Source organism: Dreissena polymorpha, chromosome 8 (genome assembly GCF_020536995.1).
Source record: "Dreissena polymorpha isolate Duluth1 chromosome 8, UMN_Dpol_1.0, whole genome shotgun sequence".
Taxonomy (NCBI): domain Eukaryota; kingdom Metazoa; phylum Mollusca; class Bivalvia; order Myida; family Dreissenidae; genus Dreissena; species Dreissena polymorpha.
The window spans coordinates 17,495,797-17,523,747 of NC_068362.1; the positions used below are offsets into that span (position 1 = coordinate 17,495,797).

Here is a 27,951-nt window from a genome sequence, read left to right on the forward strand (position 1 = left end):
ATTTATTTATCTCTCCTTTCATGGCTTTTAAGTTGTCTAAGTTTAATTAAATCTATCAAACAAACACTTCTGTTGTTTGTTATAATCTGAATATCATACATGTTTGGACCATAGCAATCATCTTTTGTATGAATTGATAGGTGGCCATCGTGTAGTGGATATGTGTCCGCCTTGTGATTGGGAGGGCACAGGTTTGATTCCCATTGTGGAATCATTCTTTAGTTCTCCCACAAAGACACTAACCCAGGAAACAGACTTGAAAGCGTTTCTATAAGCCTTAGGCTTTCAATGTAATCCAGCTAAATAGAGAATAAATTCTATATACAGGCATTGAACACAACCAACATGTGGATCATCACCCATGGCTTTAATAATGGTGTCGCCAAGTTGATTGGAGAGGCAGTGAAGGAGTACAACATTAAGCAGCAAAACTCTCGGATCGTCAGCAACCAGTATCTTAGTTTAGCCGAGAGGATGAAAAGACGTCTACCAGTCATTGGCATCGTGCCAAAAGACAAGGTGCTGTCAGGTGCACATTTGGATGAAATGGTAAGAAGATTTTGTTGGTGTTATGGTCTTTATAGTGCAGATTTTATTGACATAAGCTGAATTGTGACAAGGTGTGGGTAGTTGAATTTGTGGGTAGATTTAATTTTGCACTAATAAAAAAATAAAGCCATTTTCTTGGACCACCAATCATGTTGAAGTACATACATTTATGTCCTTATATTCACAGACGAGTGTTACTGCAATGAAAACCACAGTGATCCCTGATGTTCCTTGGTTGAACCTGGACCACTCGCATTTCATCATTGTTGATGATGACGAAAGGGAGGGACTTGTAGGCAGTCTGAGATGCAGAATAGAGGCCCATTTCCGCAAGCAGTTTGGCACTAAGAAGAGATTGATCCAAACGATGAGCATGGGAGGTAAGGACAAACATCTGAGTTTAACAGGGTAGGCTTGCTCACATGGTAGAATCATGGACTTTAAATCTTAGGATTATTTTAGGATTTCGGGATTGATGCCTTGCCCGTCTTCATGACATTTGTGGTTATGAAATTACTTTAATAACCATTCTTTATTCTTGGCTTAGCTTTAATTCTATAAGTATATTTGTCAATAACTGACCTTTTGTGTTCACTCAGTACAGGTTAACCATCTTACACAGGAAAGTATCAGAAGGTTTTGCATTCCAGTGTGGTATGACTGAAATGCTGTTTAAAACAGCAACTTATCACCAACAACAAAAACAAACAAACTAAATATCCTTTATCAACACTAACCTGGTATTCACATGTTAAAACCAGAGGACGGCCAATGCCCGACTGATGTCAGTGATACGCAGACCATAGAAGCGCAGTATGTGGGTGAGGTGATGAAGCATGCCATTCCAGTGTTGGGACTCCTTGTTCAAGGTCACCCACACAACCTTGATCACGTGATGTACTTTCTGGAAAACAAGATGCCTATTGTCATACTGAAGGTACCTTGTAACATATCAAACTACTGATGGTGCAGTGTAACCCAGCATGTGTTAGACTCTTTTTGAAAATTATATGCCCTTTTAAATGTCGTTTGATGATGTTCTCAAAGTAGAACAGGCCACATGAATTCCATTCGTGTGCTGGTCCCGACAAGTAGTTTTGTTCCAAAAACAGTTGACTATTTTTGCTGTTCGGCCCACAGGACAATTAATTTTTTTTTATGAAGTTACAACATAATAAAATATTGTAAACTTAACACAAGAAATTCGGGTCAAATAAAAATAAAACAAAACATGATTAACGTACACTGTTTCTTGTGCTTGCAGGACAGTGGTGGTTTGGCTGCTGTTCTAGGATATGTACATCATGAGCTGCATGAAAAGTGGGTCATTATTATTTATTTGATACCTTAATTGTAAACAAACTGTTCATTTTTGTGTGATTTTTTGCATTTAAGTACTTTGAAAGTTGATGAGACTGCTTCTTATACACCCGTTTGAAAATTATGTTATCACACCATGTAAGTGATGGGCGCCAGCCAGTGTCCACGACAACGATGTCTGCTCAATAACTTTTGTTATTTTAAATAGGATCATTATGTTATGGTAATTATGTTTTGGAGCATAATATCTCACCCACGTTTGCTATCCAGCCAGATTGTGTGAAGCCCTTCTGAATTGTGGTCCTTAAATGATACCAAATGGCAAAATATACTTTGTCAGCTCCTTAGCTCAAAGACTTACAAAATCAAATCATCATGAAACTTTGTAATGATGTCCATGGGCAAAGTATCTTAACCAGCCAGATATTTGAAGCATTTCTGAATTATTGCCATTCTTAAAATTTATATACATTTGGTCAAATTTACCTTGTCTGCTCTTTAATTCATTTATTTTAAATCTGATCATCATGACAATTGGTGATGATGTTTTTGGGCATTATATCTGGGCCAGTTTTGATAACAAGCGAGATGGCTTAAAGCACTTCTGAATCATGGGCATTGAATTATGAAATAAACTGCAAATGAGTGTTATTTGAGGCATGTTGGCACTCTTTGTTTTTATGGGATTTATCTTGGGTTATTTAAAAAATACATACGTAAAAAGATGTATAGTTTTGTGTTTAGGCCTCTTATTAAACATGTTATCATAATATGCACTACACATTACAGTTTGAAAGGATACAAAGCAACATCAATTGAGGGTAGCTATTGTGCAGTGCATATTGTACATCATATAACCAGGAGGTCTCTGGCTCCAGTCTTAATTTGTTTTCATTGACCTCGTGTACCGGCTCTTCCCACAAAACAAGACTGAGCGTTTTTCAACATTCTAAATGTTTCATAGAATCAAATATAAATATGTAGCTTTAACAGGTGTGAGATTGCTGAAACTTTCAGCTGATTTTCTCATTTGGAGAGTCTGGATTGCTTCACCGTCTGGGCATGTATTCACCAACCTAAGAATAAAGAATAGTCTGAGACTTAATACAAAATAATCCAGCCTTTGTATGTATACAGACTGACATTGGAGCTAACATCATTAACATAATGTTTGAAACATAATCTTATACAAATTATAGGTGTAAATTGCTTTGTTAGATTTGACTTTCAATTTGTTTTTATACGTAACAGTTTTAAAAATATTCATTAAATTTTGACTTAAGTCAAAGAATATGTTGGCAAATATTGGCTCCTGTTCTTAACATGAAGGGTTCTGCCAAATAATATAGACTGTTCAAGAACCATGGTATTTTCTTCTTTTGATGTGTCCAAAATCACAGGCCCTGTTTTAACATTTTAAAACCTATAATCATTTACTCAATCCAGGGCAGATTTAGATCCAGACTTTGAACAGAATACACTGAAGCCAGAGCTGATCAAGATGATTGTGCGTATCTTCGGCTCCAAGTACGAGGACAATGAAGTGGAGAAGCTGCAACTCAGAGATAAGATAATCCAGTGTGTGAAAATGGCACATGATGTGAGTTCATTCTGGTTTTTATCAATGAAAAGTCCTGCATTGTGGAAATAATGATCTTTGAGATATATGTTGGAGTTTTTGCAGACCTTTCAATACAAACACTGTATATTGAGATTAGTGTGTTGTTCCTCATGGCGTAATCTTACATTTCATGTGTAGTGAGGGTTTTATAACAAGGACAGGCTTATTGATAAAGTTATCTAACTATTGCTTATTTATTGTTTTACAACATATATTCCATACAATATTAATGGTAATGGCTTATTTATACAGTTTGACAACATGTAAGTCATAATTGGCAAGAAGTTTTCTTATTTAATAACTTTGTCATTATCGCTCTACATCATTTTCGTTTTTGCTTTTTTCAAAACAATATCATGTTCCAACTGTGTTATTGTAGCTACCATTTCATGTTTCAGTTGTGTTATTGTAGCTTTTCTTTTTCCATTGAAGGGTGAAGCCTCATATATCACAGTTGTGACTGCAAACACAGTGGGCGGAAACAACCTGAAGGATCTCGATAAGTTCCTTCTAAAGGCGCTCTTAAAGAGTAAGTCAGTTCACCTTGTCCCAATCAGAAGAAAAGTGGTTATATGCGTCTAGCATAAAACTAGAATAGCCTTCGAGTAACCCCCAGTCTGTTCAGGTTTGTGCTATTTGCTGGTAATCATTATCTTATGTTTTGAAATAAAGCCCTCACAACTTGAATGTATGAAGAAGTTTCAATTTAATTTGATTTTTTAAGTGACTATAGACGTCCAGCATAAAACCAGAACAGCCAGCAAGTTACTTCCAGTCTTTTCAGGTTTTGTGTTGTTTGCTTATTTAAGAAAAACCTTCAACACTTGAATGTATGATGGTGTTTTAATTTAATTTGGTTTTTAAGTGACAATAGCCGTTTTAAATGCGTATATGAGTTGCGAAGGGTTTAATAAGGTTTCTCTCAGTCTATTAAGGATGTCCATTCTGTATGAACAGTATGTGAGCCCATGTGCATGGGAATTAAACTGTTAGTTTTGTTGAATTTTGAATGTTGTGAGTTGTTATATGAAACTACCACGTCTTATAGAGAAGAGTTGAGTCAGATGAAACAATTACCCGCCCAACACTTTATTTATGTGCATTAAGCTTGAAATTTAAACAACCCATTGGTACATGTTATCAATATAATACATTTTTAACAATTTTTTAAATAAGACAAGGTAAAGCAATGTTACTGTAAAATATTTTTTTGATTCCTATCTCATCATTGTCATGGTAATTGTTTAATGGTATTTATTGTCACAGACTTTCCATGCTGCCAGCATTTGTTTTTGATTTTGTTATTGGGCCACCTTTCATTGACAGGTAAAAAAACGGAGGGTGTGAACAGACAAGAGCAGCTGCAGAATGATCTTCAGCTGATGATTGACTGGAACCGGCCGGATCTGGCAGCAGAAATATTCCAGCTTGAAACTGTTAAAGTCCGGGTAGGCTGATTTTCTGCAACTGAAGCTAGACATAAATTGGTGCTATAGGCATAGTGTTTATATAGTGCTTAAAGAAAACATTTTTTAAAATTATTATTTTGCTCAATATTATTGTTTTGTTTTACTTGAAATAAAATGTTGTTTCTTTTCTGTATGAAAATAAATGGAATTCAAGTGTTAATTGTTTCCAAGAAATATCTTAGAAATAATGTTTACTAAAAAGAACAAACACTATTTGCCTGTACATGGTTGTAGTTTTTAGCTGCAACAAAACACTTAAGAACGCATGTTTGAGACAAACTTTATGCCTCAAAAGAAAGTGTTATTCCTGATTAACCAGTGTGTACTGCACAGGCTTATCCGAGGCGACAGTTAATGCACATGTATTAAGCCCAGTTTTCTCGACACGCGATCCATATATAATGTAGATTGACAGGAAGATGTTTGAGAAGGCCCTACTCCAAAAAGAACGGGAGAAGTTCATTGACCTCTTCATCACGCAGGGGGTGAGAGTTCACCGGTACCTGAACCGCGAGAAGCTCAAATTGCTGTTTGAGAAAGCTGAGGACAGAGAATTCTTCATAACCGTGTGTCTTAAGGGAATGTTGGGAACCAAAGTGGTAGGAATAACATTACAATACAACAGGTTTTCTTTGTAACAATTAGTTTATTGATCATTCAATATTGTTAACATGCGTGTACACATTTAATATCTTCATTTAAAGCTGGAAAGCTGATAAAACCAAGTTTATTCCTTGACCTGTTGTAGTACGATAAAATGTCTTTCAGACTACAGATAAAGTCCTGGGCACCCATTTCATGTCCAAGCAGTTGAACCGTATGCTGAAGAGACTGACACTGCTCGACAGGTTCATTGTGCCCGGGGAGCTCACCCAGAATGCAGTTGGAAACTACAAGAACACGGAGGATGCTAATGTGGCTGAGAGAAAGGTTGGTATCATGATGAAAGTCTTTCGTTTTAGACTTTCAAACAATGTAAAAGAGGGTGGTCATTTGAGTCACTCGGTCTATTTGTATGATTGTATAAATGGTTTGAAGTTTGTAGAGGGAATCCTATCTTTTAACCACATGTTTCAACCAATCTTGATGTAACTTGGTCTAAATGTTTATCTAGGCGGAGTTTTAATCCGTCTCATGTTTCAAAAACTTGGTCACCAGGTCAAATCTTAGGAAAACTGTGTAACTACTCTAGGGACCACATTTATAAATCTTGATAAAACTTACAATATTCATTTTTACTTTATATAGCAGCAAACAATTTGGGTGATGTACATAAAAAATAGGTAATTAGTTTATATTGTATAAAAAAAAAATTACTACCAATCTAAAGGCCACATGTGTAACTCAATATTGGTGAAGCGTAACTGGGCATTAATGACATTATCCTCGGCTATGTTTAAAGGCCCTCAACTGTCTGATGGTGTGGGCAGTGCTGATGCACCGACACAAGCTGGCCAAGACCTTATGGAGCCACTGTAACGAACCGATAGCCATGGCCCTGCTGTGCTCCCGTATCTATAAGAAGATGATACGATACCACCGGGAGCAGTACCAGAAGACAGAGCTGGAGAACCTATCCAAGTAAGCATACATTGTCAGGGGTCTCTACTCCCTTTTCCTTTCCAAAATAGTTGTACAAACTGTTCTGAAATGAATCTTATAAAAAAACAAAGTATTTTAGTGTACCTAGTTATTAGAGAAAGCGGGGCATTTTTCTTCCTATGTTCAAAATCATGCTCTGTCTTGCATTTACCACTGATACATGTCATTGATCAAATTTCAGGAGTTACCTCTTCTGTCAGTTTAAAAAAGAATAATCAATTCCCAATTTTAAGCATCAACATCCAATCAGATTTCAATTGATCATTATAATTATTTTGAAATCGTTTAGGAAATAATTGTGTTTAGTTGTGATGTTAGTTTAAACCTATTTAGTAGAGTTTAATTGCATTGAAAGCCGAAGGCTTATTTAACCATTATCACATTTGTTTCCTGGGTAGAACCAATACTCGTAAGACACCAAGAACTAAAGAACGCTCCAACTATGGGGATCGAACCAGTAACCACCAAGTTGTTAGGGGGACACCATTTCCACAGCGTAATTGCAAACGTTTCATCTAGATAAACGTTATTATTTAACACTATCAAACAATTGCAGAGAATTTGCGGGCATGGCCCTGGGTGCACTGAATATCTGCTTCAAGGATGCGAGCGCCCAAGCGTTATACATGCTTGGAAAACAAATGCCTGACTATAACGACAAGACAGTGGTGGAGATCGCACACGACGCCCGCGCCATTCACTTCATGGCCCACCCTTGCGTCCAAAAGTGGTTGACACAACTTTTCAAGGGAAACTTGCATGTCAAAGAGCTGGAATGGGGCTTTTTCAGGCTGCCATACTGGTTCAAGGTGAGTTCAGGTTAATGTAATTATTACAATAAAGAGCATAGATTAGGTTGATTTCGGTGTGATATCCTAATCACAAATAGATTACACTCATGATCGTAGATATCAAAACACAGTCAACAAATATCCTCTTAATGGTGTATACTCTTTATTCTTTCAATCGGTTGAAGTCCTCATATTTACAAGTTATATTGTCCTTGTGTCTTTTGGTGGGCTAAATAGAATCTGAGAAATTCCCAACAGTTAAATTGAGAGACAATAAACCCCTTCACATGTTTGATACATAATATATATTTAGAGCTCACCCACATTGTTGGTGAAACAAATAAATTATCATATATTCGTAATAACAAGTCTTTCAAGTGTAGTTCTTCTATCTGCTACCTGTAGAAACATAGTCACATTTAGTATATTGATAAGGGTTTTGATAACGTTTTTTAGATTCTGACAAGTGTCTGGCTGATATTTCCCATGTACCTCTGGATTCGCTTCACTCCTCCTGCCAAGATGGAAGCAATAGGTGTGCCAGTATGCATGACTTGAAAATATGATGGCATTGTATTTATGATTTGGTTGGTGATATGTGTATTAGATAAAGATAAAGACCAATCTATATGAATGTGTTCCCAGATATGTAAATCAGTTTGAATGGGATTGTTATTTAAGGCTATTTATGCCTAGAATTGCTTCTAAGGGCGATGTGATGCTTAAAAAAATCATGATACTAGTAATAGACTGAAGAAAAAATGACAATATTAAGAACTACTCTGTTGAAAAGTAATGCAAGTTCTTTAATAAACCAAGAGACAACTATGATTTGGTATTTACTAGTGAAAAATAAACCAGTAATTGGTCCTCTTATCTTTTGATTAGTATGTACCTGTTTATTTTAATGAAATCTCCGAGATGACCGGTCAGTTGTGTCAGTTATAATCTTTCGTTACCATGTTTGTTTCAATAAGAGTATGAGGTAGCTGTGACAGGAGAAGAGGAGGATGAAGATGATGATGATTGTACGGATGAAGCCAACACATCCTATCGGAGGAAAAAGGTACAGTTGAAAGGTTTGAACATTTAGACCTAAGTAGTTTTTTAATGACATTTTTTGGAGGGTGAATATATATATTATTTATGATTTCTTAATATTTTTGAAATTAATGTTCATTAAAAGTATATTTTTGCACAGTTCATTACTTTTTCAATCTGTAAAACAGTGTTTGCGAACCTTTATATCAACATCATTTACTTGTGTAATATAATCGCATACAGCCGTACATGTTGTTACTATACCATGTATTTATACAACGTAGAACAACCTTGTTTTAAACTTTTATATAACTATTTTTTATTGTCTCAAAAACTAAGAAGTAGAATCGTCCATTTTTATTGTTAGCTCACCAAAGAATTAAGTCCTCATTGTGAGCTATTGTGGTCAGTTTATGTCTGACTTTCGAGTTGTAAGTTGTCTTCTTGTCATGTTTAAGCTCAAAACCACTCTAGAGACCATATTTGTCATCCAATCTTGCAGAAACTTCTTTTTAATGTTAATCATTACAATAGCCAGACACAGTTTTTATCTGGCTCAGGTGGGGTCAAAAACTAGGTAACTACATAAAGTCTTTGATAATTGGTATACTTTTAACTCAGACGAGCGATTTAAGGCCATCATGACCCTCTTATATCTGTTTTACATTTTTTGTATGATACAAAATATTTCTTGCTTAAACATAGAAATGTCAATGTTTTTCAGGCGTCATTCGGTCAGATCTTGCTCACAGGCAAGACAAATGTCCCATTCTACCTGAAATACTACCTTCTCTGGACAGCACCTGTCACCAAGTTTTGGAACACACAGGTGTGATAAAATGTATACATTTTTATGTCCCCACTTAAAGCAATTTGGGAAATATTTTCTGATAGTCATGCTGCATGTCGTAATGTCATTTTTGTCGAATTTGTGTGTGGTGCGCAAGGCAAACCGTATTTCTGTAAGAGAGATGAAGCATTACAGACAGATTAACGGGCATGTGAACTTGTGCACCTTCTTAATTTGGTGTGTGTTTTTTCTTGTCATAAGTGGATGTATGTCCCCTTTTTCATAAAAATGATATTATTTGTGTTGTACATAACTCAACAAGTATGCTGGTTAAAGTCCGAAACTGTACAAACAATATAGCCAGTTGTGAACTTGGTCTCTTCGGTTATGGAAAGGAAAGCCCGCCAAAAATATTCATCATATGAATTGTTGCACGTGTTAAATATTTAGTTCATTTTGTTAAACAGAGCACTTTTCAAATGCTTAAATGAAACATTTTAGTATTTGCTCTGTACAATTGTAAAGAGTAAAATATTTTATGTTCCGATTCTACAAAATTGATATTCAAATACATCAATTATTAATATAGAGATATGTTTATTTTAATTCGCTCGATGTCAACAGTACACATGGGTAGACGTACTTCAACATGATAAAATGTTAAAAAACAAACATGTAACTTCTAAAACTACAGATCAGAAAATGAAATAAGGAAGTCGATGAAAAACTACATTAGCATCTTGAATATTTTTTAAGTTGTACAATCGGTTTTAGTAATCTGCCACAAGTCAGCATCTTTCAAGTGTACACTATACAATTGTACAGAATACAAGTTGATGAATCACAATTCAACATTTTACAACGCTTTTCCATATTAAGCAGTGAACCGCAAAGTCACACGGTGCAGGATACAAATTGTAGTTAGTAGTAGCTTACCTTCTGTTATCGTGGAAGAACTAATGTTCAGCTTAACTTCATAGTCGTGGTAGGTCCAAGGTAAGGATTTGTTAAGATTTCAATATATCATCATCATTATTGTTATATTCATGGATGCAGATTGGTGTTAGGCACATTGGATCACACAATTAGTGGTTCTCGACCACCTGCTCGCTGTAATTTGTAAACAATTTATTGGTTAACAAAATGTAAATGCACAATTCACATGGCTTTTATAAATTTAGATTGTTTTCTTTAACGTTTTAGGTTTAAACATTAATTCTGATTTGACATGAAAGTCTGTCCCCATTATCTATTGAACACAGACCAGACTCAGCCTGGTTACGTTCAACTAATTAGTGGTGGAGTGACATTCCAATTTAATGGGATAGTCATGTCCTATGTATTTTCACCATGTAACCTGGTTCAATTGTGTTCTCTCTTACCAAAGACGTACAATGGAGACAGGGCTTTCATAGTGTATGGGAGTACAAGGGACCACATGACAGAGATTTTGTGTGATACATAAGTTCAAAGAGGAATCATGTATTGATCCCCTTTTCAATATTTATTTCCTAAAACAGGCTGTTTGGCATCTGTGTGATATATTGTTTTAATTATATGTGATGGTTAGATTATAGAAATTTATTTATGGTCGATTCTGAAACAAACAAGTTTTGGCAACTTATTAGTCACACTCGACACATCATTCCTGATGGAATTCATCACCACGAGGGTCTCATTTCATTTTTAAGAAGAAGCCAATTATTTCCTTCTTTTTAACTTTTTTACACTGTTTCTCAACAGAGATAATCGCGATTCGCGACACTCCCACAGGCAAATTTAATAAATATATGTATAAACATAATTGCAAAAATTATTTTGTGATGATATTTTTATTATTTTATATTGTTGTTTGATTATATTGTTTAACGTAATATATGATTAAACATACAAATATATCATACAGTAAATATACATATCAAATGTAAATACAAAAACAAGTCAAATATATTAAACTTAAGAATAATGATAATAGTCAGCATAGTTTTGGAAATCCGATTGAAAATAATTGAAAATATCTCCAAAATTTACACTATCTTGAGCAAAGTTTTCCGAATAACCTATTGATGCACTTCGTTTGACACTTTCTGTTACACCATTTTTTAATTTCTCAGTGTTTGTCAGTGATAAATTTACAAAAGTAGTTTTAAATTCGATCGAAAACATCTTCATCAGATGAAATGTTAATGACGTCATCGTCATTATTTTTTTATAACGTTCTCAATTTGATCGATCTCGACGTCGTGAACAGCGACTTTGTCACCAACGTCGGACAGAGCACCGACGAGACAACCAAAGTCCAATACACCGCCGAAAACGGGCACCGCGACGCCACCGTCAACGCCCTCAGTCCGACAGATCTCGACGTCGCCGACATCGCGAACCGAGACGCCGCCACCAACGTCGGACACAACACCGAAAAACATTCGGTCCACCGGACAAACCCACATTACAACTAACAGCGGAAGTTTTGCCATAAATGTCGGATCTACTCTCAGTAACAAAGAGACAACCGTTATCCTTCAATATATTAACGCTGGTATCTCCATCACGGTCAATTTTAATGATTTGAGCTGAGTCAATATCGTCGTTGATTGTAGCATCTAAATTATAAATATGTTTCTCACACAAATCATTGTTTTGTTCCAAAGAAACTAATGGACAACTATCAATTAAGTCGTACAAATCATCATCACTTGACACATCTTCAAGTACGGGTTGATATGGTTATCTTTGTATGTGTCGAAGAATATTTCATCATCACTAAGTTTTCAAACTCCATTCGACTGTTTGATGTTAGTTGTATAGTGTTCGTCATAGCCTTTTGCAATTTCTTTGGTTAATTTCTGATTTTGTGTCAAGTGGGCAAACACATAGTTTTTTCTTATGATTTTTTGGTACAGTTCGAAATTGCACATGTGTAGTGTTTTTTGCCGTTAATGTGTCTATCTTTAATGTGCCTCAATAAGCTCTTTTTGTAATTATATTTCACACACGAACTTTTTAAAAAACATAATCCACATACATTTCACTTCTATTTATTTGGTTTACATAAGAAACACTGAACATTAAGTGGACGTTTTATTTATCTCCCTCTTGATGTTATGACTTTGCTGAACGTATTTTATTATCTGAACTGTGGTTCAATTTAGTAATTTTCCCAAACTTCCAACTTCCTCTCGTTGTGTCGTCGTTAATTAAAATTACATCGCTTACATTTGGTATAAACGAAGATTGTGCTCGTCCAGTTTTAAGATTTGGTTGATACCTTTCTCGTAAACTAGAAATATATTCATTTCACAAAATTAGCCAAAAAGGATCTACAATTATTTTTTTTTTTCCACATTTGGAGGACTTTATCCGCTGTGCTTTCAACTGCTTTAAATCCAGCGTCATCTGTGACGTATGTAACTGGTATACCTGTTTTAGGATTTAATGTTAAAAATGCGATGATGTCAATGGAATATTTGAATTAACATCGTCACAAACATACACAAGAGGTCTTGCGTTAATTATTGATTTAATTTCTCTTAATAGCGTTTGCATTTGTATAATTGTTAGCAACTTTCTCCCAATTGTTTTGCTAGTTAGTTGACCTTTTAACTAAACCCACAAGTCTTTCGCCGAAACCTCACATCCACGGAGCAAGTTCGAAGTTAAATTTCCAACGTTTTCCAGCATTTAAAATATAACTGTGTACATCGTTACTTTCATGTATTAGTTTCCAAACAAGTTCTAATACATTACTTTGTCGCTTATTATATCACAAGGTGTTTCTCTTTGTGTAACAAATCGTCTAAACATAGAAGAAATTCCGTTGTAGTCATGTCACATACTAGTTCGAGATGAATTGCACGTGTAACAAGACATGCGAATAAACTAATCCGCATTTTGTAATCGCCATTTGTATTTTTATATAGAGTGGCCCTAAATAGGCAAGTCTAAACGATAAAACGGACAAGCCTCTGTTACTCTGCTTTTTGGTAGGGGACACATAGGTGGCATTTTGTTGGCACAACCTTCAAAACGACGACCCACAAAGCATGATTTTATTACAGCTTTGACAATTGATCGGCCGTGTGGAATCCAAAACCTTAATGTTATTGCAGAAGGTGTTTGCGGATGAGTCTTTTCAATCACAATACGTGTAAATTGATGTTGTTAAATTAAAACGGTAGGATGTTTTGCACCTTCACTAAGACATGCGTTTTCAGGACGACCTTTACAGCGTAATATACCACAATCGTCTTTATACAAGCAAATTGTTGTTGCAAATTGTTCTTTTTGTTTAATTTTACTGCTTCAAACACATCACTAAAGCAATTCATTTGTGCATGTTGTATCCCCATGTGTTCACATAACTGATTTCATCCGCGTTGATATGGCTTGTGTGACAAACCCTTATTTGTAGTTTTCTTATAAACCTTATTGATAAAATAGTTACTCTAAGTAACTTGGTTATTGACGAAAACCGGTCGAGAAAGATACCAAGAGAGCTACAGATGGGTGAGGTTTGTCCTATTTCTTAAGATTTTTTTTGTAACTAGATAAACACTGATTCTGCGTTTGTAGTTTTTTCTACAATTTCAGCGTCAATAATGTTCTTTGTTTTATTGACAATTAGTTTTTTAGCTCGGCTGTTTTCGGAGAAAACCCGAGGTATTGTCATAGCCAGCTCGTCGTCCGGCGTCCGCCGTCCGCCATGCTAACACCTTAAAATTGTGTTAACCTTTTGAACATTGGTTCTAAAATGAAAGTGCTTCCACCAACAACATTGAAACTTCATATGTAGCTGCACCTTGATGAGTTTTATACGCCACACCCATTTTTGGGTCGCTCGGTCAAAGGTCAAGGTCACTATGACATCTAAAAAATATTCTTGCATTCTTTCATTTATTAAAAAATGCACCCGCAGCCGATCGTTAAAACCTGTTATGCGGTGCTCTTGTTAGATTTTTGCGACGTCTTTTCTAAATTATTTATCCACGATGGTACGTACCACCAATGTTCATTTTTGCAAATGTTTGATGTAGATGTGCCACGCGATGACACATCGGCAGGGTTATCTTCGGTAGAAACATAGATTATTTTTATCTCTGGTATGTTTGATTTTGTCAACTCTTTTCTTATAAAAAATGAAAGCTTTTTATTCGAGTTTATCCAGTAAATAACGCATTGTCAATCCGTCCAAAGATATTCATGGCATACTGGCCTTTTTATTTGCATTTTCACATAGGTCAAACATCTCACTCCAATAACTACAGACAACAGTTCTAATCTTGGAATGAATAGTTTTTTAACCGGTGCCAATCGACTTTTTGCAAACACGAAATTTGTTCGAGTGTCAATTTCAGTTTTTTGCTGTAAGTAATTTACAGCAGTGTACGCATTTTGTGACGCATCATAAAACACATTAGTCTTAGTGTAGGCATTTGCAAGTTCGTATCTACTATACATCTTGGAATAAGGTGAATTGTGATTTGATCCATGTCTCTTTCAATTATTGCCCATTTTTGTTTATCAGCCTTGTTTAACGGTTCGTCCCGATTGATACCGTTTCGCCAAAATTCCTGAATGAAGACTTTACTGCGTAGTAGAACTGGACACATTAATCCCATGGGATCAAAAATAGATGCAACTGTTTTTAAAAGTAGACGTTTTGTTACTGTATCATCTTTAACATTCCATTCATGACATAAAACTTATACGACATCTGTATCAATTCGATCTGTAATATCAAAACAATCACCGACTTCTTTACTATTCGTACACCATTCAAGTAAGTTCATAGAACAATCATTGAACAATTGTTAAGCTGTTTTGTAAATAGTTTTAGCACTCTCGATATCATATTGTCTACATATATATCATCCCTGATCGTTTGCCAAATCAGAATTGTATGATTCTAAATGTTTGTTGATGGTAGCCCTTAGCAGGAAAGGACTTGAGATTATCTCAAATGGAATTCTACAAAATATATACTCCTGAATATGGTGTCTATCTGTAGTTGGGTCTTCTATGTTTTAACGCCATAACAAATGTTACATCTCTCCGATTATTTTTGTATTCCGACAGGTAAAAAAGCCTTCTCAATGTCTGCTACAAGTGCTATTGGATTGAGTCGAAATCTGATCAACATTCCACATAAATCTTGAAGCATCACTGTTCCTCTGTATATGCAGTCATTTAGACTGTTTTTTTTTCCGTTTTGCTTTAGCTGACGCATCATATACCACTCGAAGTTTCGTCGTGTTTTTTGGGGGTGTAACAACGGCATGGTGGGGTAAATAATGTATTAATCCATCAGATTTATGTCGATCTACTTTCTCAATTACACCTTTATTCAATTAATCACTGATCACGCTGTCATGCTTCTTCAACAATTCAGGTTTGTTTTTCATAAGATTTATATGTGTTTTCAATCTTCCGATTGCCAATTCACGATTTTCAGGTATTTCTGAGTCATCTTGTTTCCATGGCAAATGTACCTCATATCTTTTGTCTTTGAATAAGACTTTAAATTGATTCTTTTTCCAAAATTCTTCAATCTCATTTGATGGAAGTGATTGTTCAGCCGCTGAGAAAACACACGACTTAGTTAGAACTGAAAAATGTGTCAGTATAATCATATTTGTTTCTTCATCTTGATTTTCTGTGTTCTTGGTACTTCTACTAAACATCCAGCCTAATGTGGAAGCTAACAAGGCTTTATTTCAATTTTCTCTTCTTATACTATATCTAAATAGTAGTCATTTCCTATAAGAAGATCAATTGGTGAATCTTCAGTTTCATTTGGAAGAATATATGCTAAATCAACACTGCTCTCTTTATCCTGTAAGTGTTCTGACGAAAGGTCTTTTATTGGACGCATTTGTAGCGCACAACTTATAAAAGTAACACTGTTTACTTATATGGTCATCTTTTTACCACTTTTAAGCTTTAGTTTAAATTGTGCATACTCTGTTGTCACTTTTTGAGCTCTGTTAGCTCCAAAAGTTAGCAGATGAATGTCTGTTTCACTTTCTTCTTGAAGACACAATTTTTTCGACAAATCTTCACTGATATAACTTCGATGCGATCCAGAATCAAATAGAATTTTCACATTGGCAGATTCAAAAGTTTCATGATTGTTGACGAATGTTTTGGCTGTTTGAACTGTTTCATTAGTTGAAAAAGACCACTCTCATGTTTTTCTGTTACATTAATTTCTTTAACTTCATTAGCTGAGTGTGCTAATCTTCTTTTAATATCAAATTTCTTGGGGCACAAACTGCGAAAGTGAACATTCATTTCTCTACAATAGACGCATGGTCTATTTATTTTACACTCTTTAAATGGTTGGTTTTTTGTTTTTAGCATTTGAAACAACTTCCTTTTATTCGATTCTTTCTCTCGGTTATAGTTTTATATGGGTCATATTGATCACTCTAATGTTTTTTCTGACACTATCGACAGTTTCCTTTTTCTCGTTTTCCTGTAAAAATTCCTTGTATTATCACTTGTAGCTGCAAGCACTTGTGTTGTATTTTTATTAACACGATCATCCTTTCATGTTATTGCACTTGGATTCAAACCAGATGAAGATTGCTTTGATTTGTTATTATTACTGTTATTATCTGTAGTTATTTGTTCACGTACAACAATATAATCACGTAAACGCTCAGTAAGATTTTTTCACGGACCACTGTTTTATACGCTGTTCATGATCTCTAAGGGAATCAACACCTCTTCGGGTATCTTTGGTCTTATGATGGACACATACACTTCTTGAGTAACGTCTTGTTTCAATACCTTCACCATTCGTAAAAGATGTTATAATGGAGATCAATTATTTCTTGTGTATTTCCATATCGTTTGTACAAAATATCAATTGTAACTGGATAATTTTCATTTGATAAAGCTAGTCCTTGAAGCGACCTTTTAGCCTCACCAACCAGTTTACCTTTAGGTAGTTAAATTTATCTACATTGGATATCACTTTATTATCATGAACTGCATCCCGAAACTCTTACCATTTAGTTGTATCCCCACTTAATATAATGATATCTATCTAAGGTAAATTTACTGATGAAACATGGTTTTTGTTTTGGTTCAATGTTCTCATGTTGTTTCACTTGGAGTTCCAAAAGATGTTGTTTGCAATTCGATCAATCGTACAGTAGCTGAATTTTCAGCTTGTTCACTCTTCACAGAAACTGATATTTCTCGTTGATGTAAGAGTTTTTCGTTATGTTGTTTCAACTCTAAATAATAACCCATAGCTTCTGTAGAAAGCTTGTAATCTTCTTCAACTATAATCTCTGTAAGTTCACCATCACTGTCTGTGATAGCCATAGCTAACTTTTGCCTTTGTGTGTCAATTTTTGAAATATATGTCTTTATTTTTTCTTAACATTTTGACGTATTATCTTCTTCTTCTTCTAAAGATGTCACGTATATTTTTTCCTTGCTCAGAAGACTTTCAACGATGCTTATTTCTTCTGTTAATACATTGCGGAATATTGATCTTACTCCTTTGATGCAAGATATGTTTGCCTTCATGTTAGAATCAGGTTCTCCTTTTAACATGAACTATTTAAATTTTGACACCTTTTTAAATATTCACATGTTTTATTGTGATCAATAAACATTTTTATACGACAACTCTCAAACTTACATATATGTTCACGTTACAAATCTTTACAATTTAAACACATTGATGTTGTATCCGGTTCACGGGATCTTTTCTATGTGGCAGAGATTTCTTTTTTTTCCTTTTCTCCATCACATTGAGAAATTTATTCTTTATTCATAAAAACAAGCTGTTTCAACTTTTGTTTTACTTTATTTTTGTTCCTTTATTGTATCATCACAATTGCATTATAACACTATTAATATTATCGAATAAACCTTTTATACATATGAAAATGATCGCAGTATATATATATATATATATATATATATATATATATATATATATATATATATATATATATATATATATAAGACAGTGCACTGTTGATAATGGCGTTGACTAACAAAGAACGGTTCATGAAAGTTAAAGTTAAACAGTATTATCAATGTTTATATTTTATACTAATTTACAATTTTTCTTAACAGAGATAATCGCGATTCGCGACAATTCATACAGCAAGGAATGTCCTAGATTTCAGCATAGGATGTCAATGTTTGCACAAAGAAGTAATATTTTAAGGTTGTTTAATATATGTTGTGGTTTTCACACTCAAGATTTAGGATGTTACACATTATTAGCATTCATGTAGTTCACTATTATTGTCTTTGGCTTTAGCTTTGTTTGTGTGTCTGACAGCTTTAGTAAGTATTTGACATTAATTGTTAATGCATTTACAGATACCAACTATATCTATGTTTTAATTGCAAAATCTGATGTAAATCAAAATGTATGATATAAAATATCACATACTGGTATTTCAGTTGTTCTACTTCATGTTCCTGGGCGTGTTTTCCCTGGCTACCCTGTGGCCGACATGTGGCAACTGGACACTGGACTGCGTCGTCTTCCTCTCTGCCCTAATGATAGAAATGGAGCTAGTCTGGACAACATACAAGAAGAAACAGGTCACTTTGCAGTTTTAGTCCCTCTACGTGCTCAAATCTTGCCAAAATGAGAGAACTATTACTGTATTGTTTCATGCTGTAGATGGACTGAATGGGTGTTATTTTTATGCCCCTTGTTATTGTGGTAGTGGTACTTCGCTTATGTACTAAAACACGTCTGTTCGATCCTTTAATAACGTCTTATAAAAGTAAACAACAATAATGATGATGACGTCAACGTAAAACATACATACTTGCGTCAAATGGCGTTGACGTCACAAATACTTAATATTCGGGGGCCGCGAAAAGAATTCAACCAAAATGATATAATGTCACTAATACACATAGTCTGTCTGTCACTCGATGTATATTTAATGTTCATTGTCACTAGTTACCTCCAATGGATAGAGCTTCACTATAGGCCTTGCCGTGACTATCCGGATGGTTCTGACATGTGCAGCTCGTGTTAGACCGTCTCTTCCGGTAATGAGCTCCCGTACGATTTCCAGTTTCCACTGACTGCGTGGATATTCGTCGTGTATCTGCACCAAATCTCCCTCAGCAATACTCTGCAACGTCGTCCCAGTGAGTTTGTGATGCAGTATTGGTTTTGTTCTCGTCTAGATGTTTGAGAAGTGTCGCATCCAATATGAAGGTTGAGCACGTCGCGCCAAATAATACAGTACGGTAGCTGCGTAAAGGGGACTCTGGATCGTTTGGGTCACTCAAACACAGGAATCGTGTAGCATAGCGATCCTTTTCATTTAAGCCCACATGTAAAAAAGCCTTCTCGATATCTGTGCTGACTACATATCTATGTAGGTGAAATCGCAGTAAAATTGATGTCAAGTTGCTGAGTACAGGAGGTGTTGACTCTAGGCAGTCATTAAGGTTCGGTTGGTCGGGGGACAGTTTACAGTTTCAGTCGTATACAATGGTCGTTGTAGAAGACTCTTTCATGACTGGACGGTGAGGATTGTAATGTACGATCGAAGAAGATGGCGCGCTTTCGTTTATTCGTTCAATAAATCCTCTTTCGTCTTGTTCGGCAATGATGTCGCTATATTTCTAAAGCATATCTGGCTTTCGGCTTAACCTTCGAATCGTGCTCTTCGTTCTTCCTTTAGCTACGTAGTAGTAGGATGGTAACGGCTAATGGTCGTTTTTCCACGGTAGAGACGCCGTATATTGGTTATCAGAGTATTCGATGAACGTCTGTTGATATGTATTCAAGCGGTCTCGTTCCTTTGGCTCATCTAATGGTGGAATAATCCCCAAGGCTTTATAAGAACCATAATCGTTAAAGTGTACTTGCTTGGTTTGAACGCGAAGTAATTACGTTGAGAACGTGATTCGAACTTTTTCGTCTGCTCCGACTGGTCCAGTTAACAGGTATCCTATGTTCGACTTCACTGCCGTATGTCCCTTTCCGCGACTTAGCTCGTCTTCGATAATGGCCCGGTAGTGATCAGCAATGAAATGTGAAAATCTTCACGTTCAGTTACTAGATGGGAAAGTTTCAACTTCAGGTTGCTAAGATGGGACAAACGTGCAGCAGTGTGTTGGAGACGGGTGCTGATCGGGGTAGCTATGGCTGGAACAATCAGCACATTGATCGGTTTACGCCCCTTCCGGTAAAGATCAGAATGATGGTAGCCGTCTCCAAGTGCAGATTCCGATCTTTCTTGTCGCCGATTACTGCCATTTGAATTATCTCTGTTCCATTTCGCTTCACTTCAAGTTGACGCGCATGCGCTTCGGTGATGAACGAACAGTGTGCTCCTTCATCGAACAGTATGCATGCGTTTGCGTCAGACCAGAGTACACAGAACTAATGGCTGTCTTCAAAAGAACGCCCTGTTTATGTCTCTGTGATGATGAATGAAGAACAGTTGTTTCCGGTCTGATTGGCAACACTTCCGGTTCTTGCCTGTGTTTCTTGGTATTCAGGGTATTGCATATACTCGTTTGGTGTGTTTCTTACACACTAGACAACGTTTTCGAGATGTGCACTTTGAAGCTTGATGTAGTGCGAGACAGTTAAAACAGAGTCGCTTCTGTTTCACTTGTTCTTATCTTGATTTCATGTCAGGAACACTCACACATTCCTTATGTTTACAATTCCACCGCAATGTCCTTGGCGTTGATCATTCGGGTTTAACCCAGCGTAGAATGATGCTGTGCTGACAAACTCCTTCATTTCCGGTATATTACACGCACTTCCAGCCTCCATGATAGTTCTCGATTCAATGCGTGTCGTAGATCTCCAAGTTGCCAGTTTAAAACTCCATGTTATCTAGCAAGACTCTTTCTTACTTCCGACGGCATGTTATCTAAAATGACTTGTACCAATAAACTTCCGTTTCCGTCAAGCCGGCCTAGTGACTCGAGGCCTCTTATATAAGTTTCCATTGTGTCGTGAAAATTGCGCATGCTATTCAACGTGTTGCACGGAGCCGGTAACTGTATCAGAGCTTACATGGTGGCGTGTACTATGCGGTGCGGACGACCAAATCGCTCCTGTAGCAGGCTTATAAAGCGTGAATAGTTGACGTTCGTCGACGCAAATCCTTCACTTGTACGTGCAGCAGCTCCTTCAAGTTAAGATTGAAGATATGCAAACTTTGAAACGTCCATAAGATAACTGTTCAAATGTATTGTCAGTTCAAAGCAATCCCAAAACGTCTGCCATTTCAGTATGTCTCCGTCAAATGAAGGCAATGTTAGTTTAGGAAGTCTATGGGAATGTAAGTTATTATTTACGATACTGCTGGTTGCCGGAAGAGCGTTCACGTTGATCTGAGTCCCAGCGGAAGTTGACTGACTGAACCAGGGACGAAGCTACTCCGTTGACTGACTTAACCATGGACGAGGCTGCTAAGCTTGTTGGTTATTCTCTTGAATCAATGCCGTTTCTCGTAGCGATAACGGCGGTGGTGCTTGTACTTTTGACTGAGTCTGTTGTTCCAGGAAGGCGTTTAATTTCCGAAATTTGATTTCCATGTCAATCGTGTATTGTTCCGTCGTTAGCATCTCTTCTTGAATACCGTCGACTTATGTTTGAGAAAAGATCTCATTAGTTCAAAGCTCTGTTTGGAGGGGCATATGTCTCCGACCGCGGAACACTTGTTTCACTTTTTTAAAATGGGTATCGCTTAACCTACTCACACCTTTTAACCTACTCATAGTTTTTGGGGCATTAAAGCAGTTAAGTGGTACAAAATGTGCAGACCGATAGGAATGTAGAGGTCATATCTTTCAGCCAATCCTGAAACCAGTATTTTCATATGGCTTTATATGTTTTACCCATTTTTAATGGTGTAATAAAAATGTAATGCTTTCTTGGAGCAAATAGAAGACAACAGGGATATTGTTTTGGTGTCATGCATGCTTGTAAATAACACAATGGGTGATAAATGCTATGCATAAAGCCTTTGAAATTCCATATATGAAGAATATCAATTTATTTTCATTGGTTTGTTTTCCTTTCCTGTTTCAGAGGTTCAAAACAATGACGATGATGAGTAGCTACATGGACCTCACTCTGATCGGTATCTTCCTCATCACCATGTTGATACGACTGCTGGACATCTGGCATGGAATCTCACACTACACTACGGTAGGTGAACATGTTGATACGACTGCTGGACATCTGGCATGGAATCTCTGACTACACTAAGGTAGGTTACCATGTTGATATGACCGTGGACATCTGGCACAGAATATCAGATTACACTACGGTAAGTGGACATGTTGATACGACTTCTGGACAGCTGGCGTGGAATCTCAGACTACACTAGGGTAGGTGACCATGTTGATTTGACTGCAAGACATCTTGCATGGAATCTCTGACTACACTAGGGTAGGTGACCATGTTGATACGACTTCTGGACATCTGGCATGGAATCTCAGACTACACTAGGGTAGGTGGCCATGTTGATACCACTGTTGGACATCTCGCTTCGAATCTCAGACTGCAATAGGGTATGTGACCATGTTGATACGAATGCTGGACATCTGGCATGGAATCTTAGACCACACTAGGTTAGATGACCATGTTGATACGACTGCTGGACATCTGGCATGGAATCTCAGACTACACTAGGGTAGGTGACTATGTTTATAAGACTGCTGGGCATCTGGCAATGAATCTCAGACCACACTAGGGTAGGTTACCATGTTGATACGACTGCTGGACTACTGTCAAAGAACTCAGGGTAGGTGACCATGTTGATACTACTGCTGAACATCTGGCCTGGAATCTCTGACTACACTACGGTAGATGACAATGTTGATACGACTGCTTGACAACTAGAATGGAATCTCATACTAAACTATGGTAGGTGACCATGTTGATACGACTGCTGGACATCTGGCATGGAATCACAGACTACGCTAGGGTAGTTGACAATACTGATACGACTGCTGAATATCTGGCATGGAATATCTGACTACACTAGGGAAGGTGGCATTGCTGATACGACTGATAGACATCTGGCACGGAATCTCAGACGACACTAGGGTAGGTGGCCATGTTGATACGACTGCTGGACATCTGGCATGGAATCTCTCACTTCACTTGGGTAGGTGGCATTGCTGATACGACTGCTAGACATCTGGCACGGAATCTCTGACTACACAATGGTAGGTGACCATGTTGATACCACTGTTGGACATCAGGCATGGAATCTCGGACTACACTAGGGAAGATGACCATGTTTATACGACTGTTGGATATCTGGCATTGTATCTCTGACTACACCATGGTGGGTGACCATGTTGATTCGACTGTTGGACATCTGGCATGGAATCTCTGACTACACAATGGTAGGTGACCATGTTAATACGACTGCTAGACATCTGGCACGGAATCTCTCACTACACTAGGGTATATGACAATGCTGATACGACTGCTGGACATCAAGCATAAATTCTCTGACTACACAATAGTAGGTGACCATGTTGATACGACTGTTGGACATCTGGCATGGAATCTCTGACTTCTCTAGGGTAGATTACAATGTTGATACGACTTCTGGACATCTGGCATGGAATCTCTGACTACACTAGGGTAGGTGACCATGATGATACAACTGCTGGACATCTGACATGGAATCTCAGACTACACTAGGGTAGGTGACCATGTTGATACGACTGTTGGACATCTGGCATGGAATCTCTGACTACACTATTGTAGGTGACCATGTTGATACGACTGCTGGACATCTGGCATGGAATCTCAGACTACACTAGGGTAGGTTTCCATTCTAATACGACTGCTGGACATCTGGCATTTAATCTCTGACTACACTTGGAAAGGTGACCATGTTGATACGACTGCTTGACATCTGGCATGTTATCTCTGACTACACTAGGGTAGGTGACCATGTTGATACGACTGCTAGACATATGGCATCGAATCTCTGACTACTCTATGGTAGATGTTGATACGACTGCTGGACATCTGGCATGGAATCTCTGACTACACTAGGGTAAGTTATCATGTTGATACGACTACTAGACATCTGGCATAAAATCTCTTACTATACTTGGGTAGGTGACAATTCTGATACGACTGTTGAACATCTGACATGGAATCTCAGATTACACTAGGGTAGGTGACCACTTTTAAATGACTGCTGGATATCTGGCATGGAATCTCAGACTTCACTAGGGGAGGTGACCATGTTGATACGACTGTTGGATATCTGGCATTGATTCTCAGACTACACTATTGTAAGTGACCATATTGATACAATAGCTGGACATCTGGTATGATATTCCACACTACACTGGGGTAGGTGACCATGCTTATACGACTGATGGACATTTAGCATTGAGTTTCTGATTACAGTAGGAGGGGAGACCATGTTGATACGACTGTTGGCACCTGGCATGAAAACTCAGACTACACTAGGGTAGGTGACCATATTGATACGACTGCTAAACATCTGGCATGAAATCTCATATTACACTTAGGTAGGTGATCATGTTGATACGACTGCTGGACATCTGGCATGGAATCCCACACTGCAGTAGGGTAGGTGACCATGTGGATACGACTGTTGGGCATCTGGTATGGAATCTAAGACTACACTTTGATAGGTGACCATGTTGATACAATTGCTGGACATCTGGCATAGAATTTCTGACTACACTAGGGTAGGTTACAATGCTGATACGACTGCTGGACTGCTGGCATGGAATCTCTGACTACACTAGGGTAGGTCACCATGTTTATTCGATTGCTGGACATCTTGCACGGAATCTCACACTACACTAGGGTAGGTGAAAATACTGATACGAATGCTGGACATCTGACTTGGAATCTCTGACTACAATACGGTAGGTGAAAATGCTGATACTAATGCCGGACATCTGGCATGGAATCTCAGACTACTGAAGGGTAGGAGACCATGTCGATACGAATGTTGGACATCTGGCATGAAATCTCAGACTACATTAGGGTAGGTGACCATGTTGATACGACTGCTGGACATCTGGCAGGGAATCTCAGACTACACTAGGGTATGTGGCCATGTTGATATGACTGCTGTACATCTGGCATGGAATCGCAGACTACACTAGGGTAGGAGACCATGCTGATACGACTGCTGGACATCTGGCTCGGAATCTCATATTACATTAGGGTAGATGAACATGTTGATACTACTTCTGGACATCTGGCACGGAATCTCAGACTACATTAGGGTAGGTGAACATGTTGATACTACTGCTTGACATCTGCCACGGAATCTCAGACTACACTATGGAAAGTGACCATGCTGATATGACTGCTGGACATCTGGCACGGAATCTCATACTACACTAGGGTAGGTGACCATATTGATACGGCTTCTGGACATCTGGTCATTACTTACGATACTGCTTGTTGCCGGAAGAGCGTTCACGTTGATCTGAGTCCCAGCGGAAGTTGACTGACTGAACCACGGGCGAAGCTGCTCCGTTGACTGACTTAACCACGGACGAGGCCACTAAGTTTGTTGGTTATTCTCTTGGATCAATGCCGTTTTGTTGATACGACTGCAAGACATCTTGCATGGAATCTCAGACTACACTAGGGTAGGTGACCATGTTGATACGACTTCTGGACATCTGGCATGGAATATCAGACTGCACTAGGGTATGTGGCCATGTTGATACGACTGCTGGACATCTGGCATGGAATCTTAGACTGTACTGGGGTAGTGGACCATGCTGATACGACTGCTGGACTTCTGTCACGGAACTCAAACTACACTAGGGTAGGTGACCATGTTGATACTACTGCTGGACATCTTGCATGGAATCTCTGACTACACTACAATAGATGACAATGTTGATACGACTGTTGGTCATCTGGCATGGAATCTCAGACTACACTAGGGTAGTTGACCATGCTGATACGACTGCTGTATATCTGGCATAGAATATCTGACTACACTATGGAAGCTGGCATTGCTGATACGAATGCTAGACATCTGGCACGTAATCTCAGACGACACTAGGGTAGGTGACCATGTTGATACGACTGCTGGACATCTTGCATGGAATCTCTCACTACACTTGTGTAGGTAGCATTGCTGATACGACTGCAAGACATCTGGCACAGAATCTCTGACTACACAATGGTAGGTGACCATGTTGATACCACTGTTGGACATCTGGCATGGAATCTCTGACTACACTAGGGTAGATGACCATGTTGATACGACTGTTGGACATAAGGCATGGTATCTCTGACTACACCATGGTGGGTGCCAATGTTGATTCGACTGTTGGACATCTGCCACGGAATATCTGACTACACAATGGTAGGTGACCATGTTGAAACGACTGCAAGACATCTGGCACGGAATCTCTGACTACACTAGGGTAGATGACAATGCTGATACGACTGCTGGACATCTAGCATGAAATCTCTGACTACACAATAGTAGGTGACCATGTTGATACGACTGTTGGACATCTGGCATGGAATCTCTGACTTCTCTAAGGTAGATTACAATGTTGATACGACTTCTGGACATCTGGCAAGGGATCTCTGACTACACTAGGGTAGGTATCCATGATGATACGACTGCTGGACATCTGACATGGAATCTCAGACTACACTAAGGTATGTGACCATGTTGATACGACTGTTGGTCATCTGGCATGGAATCTCTGACTACACTATTGTATGTGACCATGTTGATACGACTGCTGGACATCTTGCATGGAATCTCAGACTACACTAGGGTAGATGTCCATGCTGATACGACTACTGGAAATCTGGCATTGAATGTCTGACTACACTTGAAAAGGTGGCCATATTGATACGACTGCTTGACATCTGGCATGAAATCTCTGACTACACTAGGGTAGGTGACCATGTTGATAAGACTGCTAGACATATGGCACCGAATCTCTGACTACTCTAGGGAAGATGTTGATACGACTGCTGGACATCTGGCATGGAATCTCTGACTACACTAGGGTAAGTTATCATGTTGAAACGACTACTAGACATCTGGCATAAAATCTCTTTCTACACTAGTGTAGGTGACAATTCTGATACGACTGCTGAACATATTACATGGAATCTCAGACTACACTAGGGTAGGTGACCACTTTGAAATGACCGCTGGATATCTGGCATGGAATCTCAGACTACACTAAGGGAGGTGACCATGTTGATACGACTGTTGGACATCTGGCATGGATTCTCAGACTACACTATTGTAGGTGACCATGTTGATACAATAGCTGGACATCTGGTATGGTATTTCACACTACACTGGGGTAGGTGACCATGCTTTTACGACTGCTGGACATTTAATATTGAGTTTCTGATTACAGAAGGAGGGGAGACCATGTTGATACGACTGCTAGGCATCTGGCATGAAAAGTCAGACTACACTAGGGTAGGTGACCATGTTGATACGACTGCTAAACATCTGGCATGAAATCTCATATTACACTTAGGTAGGTGATCATGTTGATACGACTGCTGAACATCTGGCATGGAATCCCAGACTGCAGTAGGGTAGGTGAACATGTTTATACGATTGTTGGGCATCTGGCATGGAATTTAAGACTACACTAAGATAGGTGACCATGTTGATACAATTGCTGGACATCTGGCATAGAATTTCTGACTACACTAGGGTAGGTGACAATGCTGATACGACTGCTGGACTGCTGGCATGGAATCTCAGACTACACTAG

The 27,951-nt window shown here is 37.9% G+C and overlaps 1 protein-coding gene across 1 annotated transcript; it reads left to right on the forward strand.

Moving 5' to 3' along the window:
• The first annotated feature begins 345 nt into the window (after positions 1 to 345).
• Positions 346 to 27,951, forward strand: LOC127840351 (transient receptor potential cation channel subfamily M member 7-like). The gene is made up of 23 exons (XM_052368760.1): positions 346 to 549; positions 737 to 929; positions 1,311 to 1,486; positions 1,814 to 1,869; positions 3,316 to 3,469; positions 3,923 to 4,019; positions 4,817 to 4,938; positions 5,367 to 5,558; positions 5,728 to 5,889; positions 6,362 to 6,540; positions 7,118 to 7,370; positions 7,809 to 7,887; positions 8,330 to 8,418; positions 9,118 to 9,222; positions 18,619 to 18,762; positions 20,271 to 20,393; positions 22,241 to 22,360; positions 23,329 to 23,385; positions 23,939 to 23,995; positions 24,183 to 24,233; positions 25,875 to 26,006; positions 26,377 to 26,474; positions 27,891 to 27,951. The coding sequence occupies exons 1-23, from the start codon at positions 346 to 348 to the stop codon at positions 27,949 to 27,951; spliced, it is 2,904 nt and encodes a 967-aa protein (XP_052224720.1).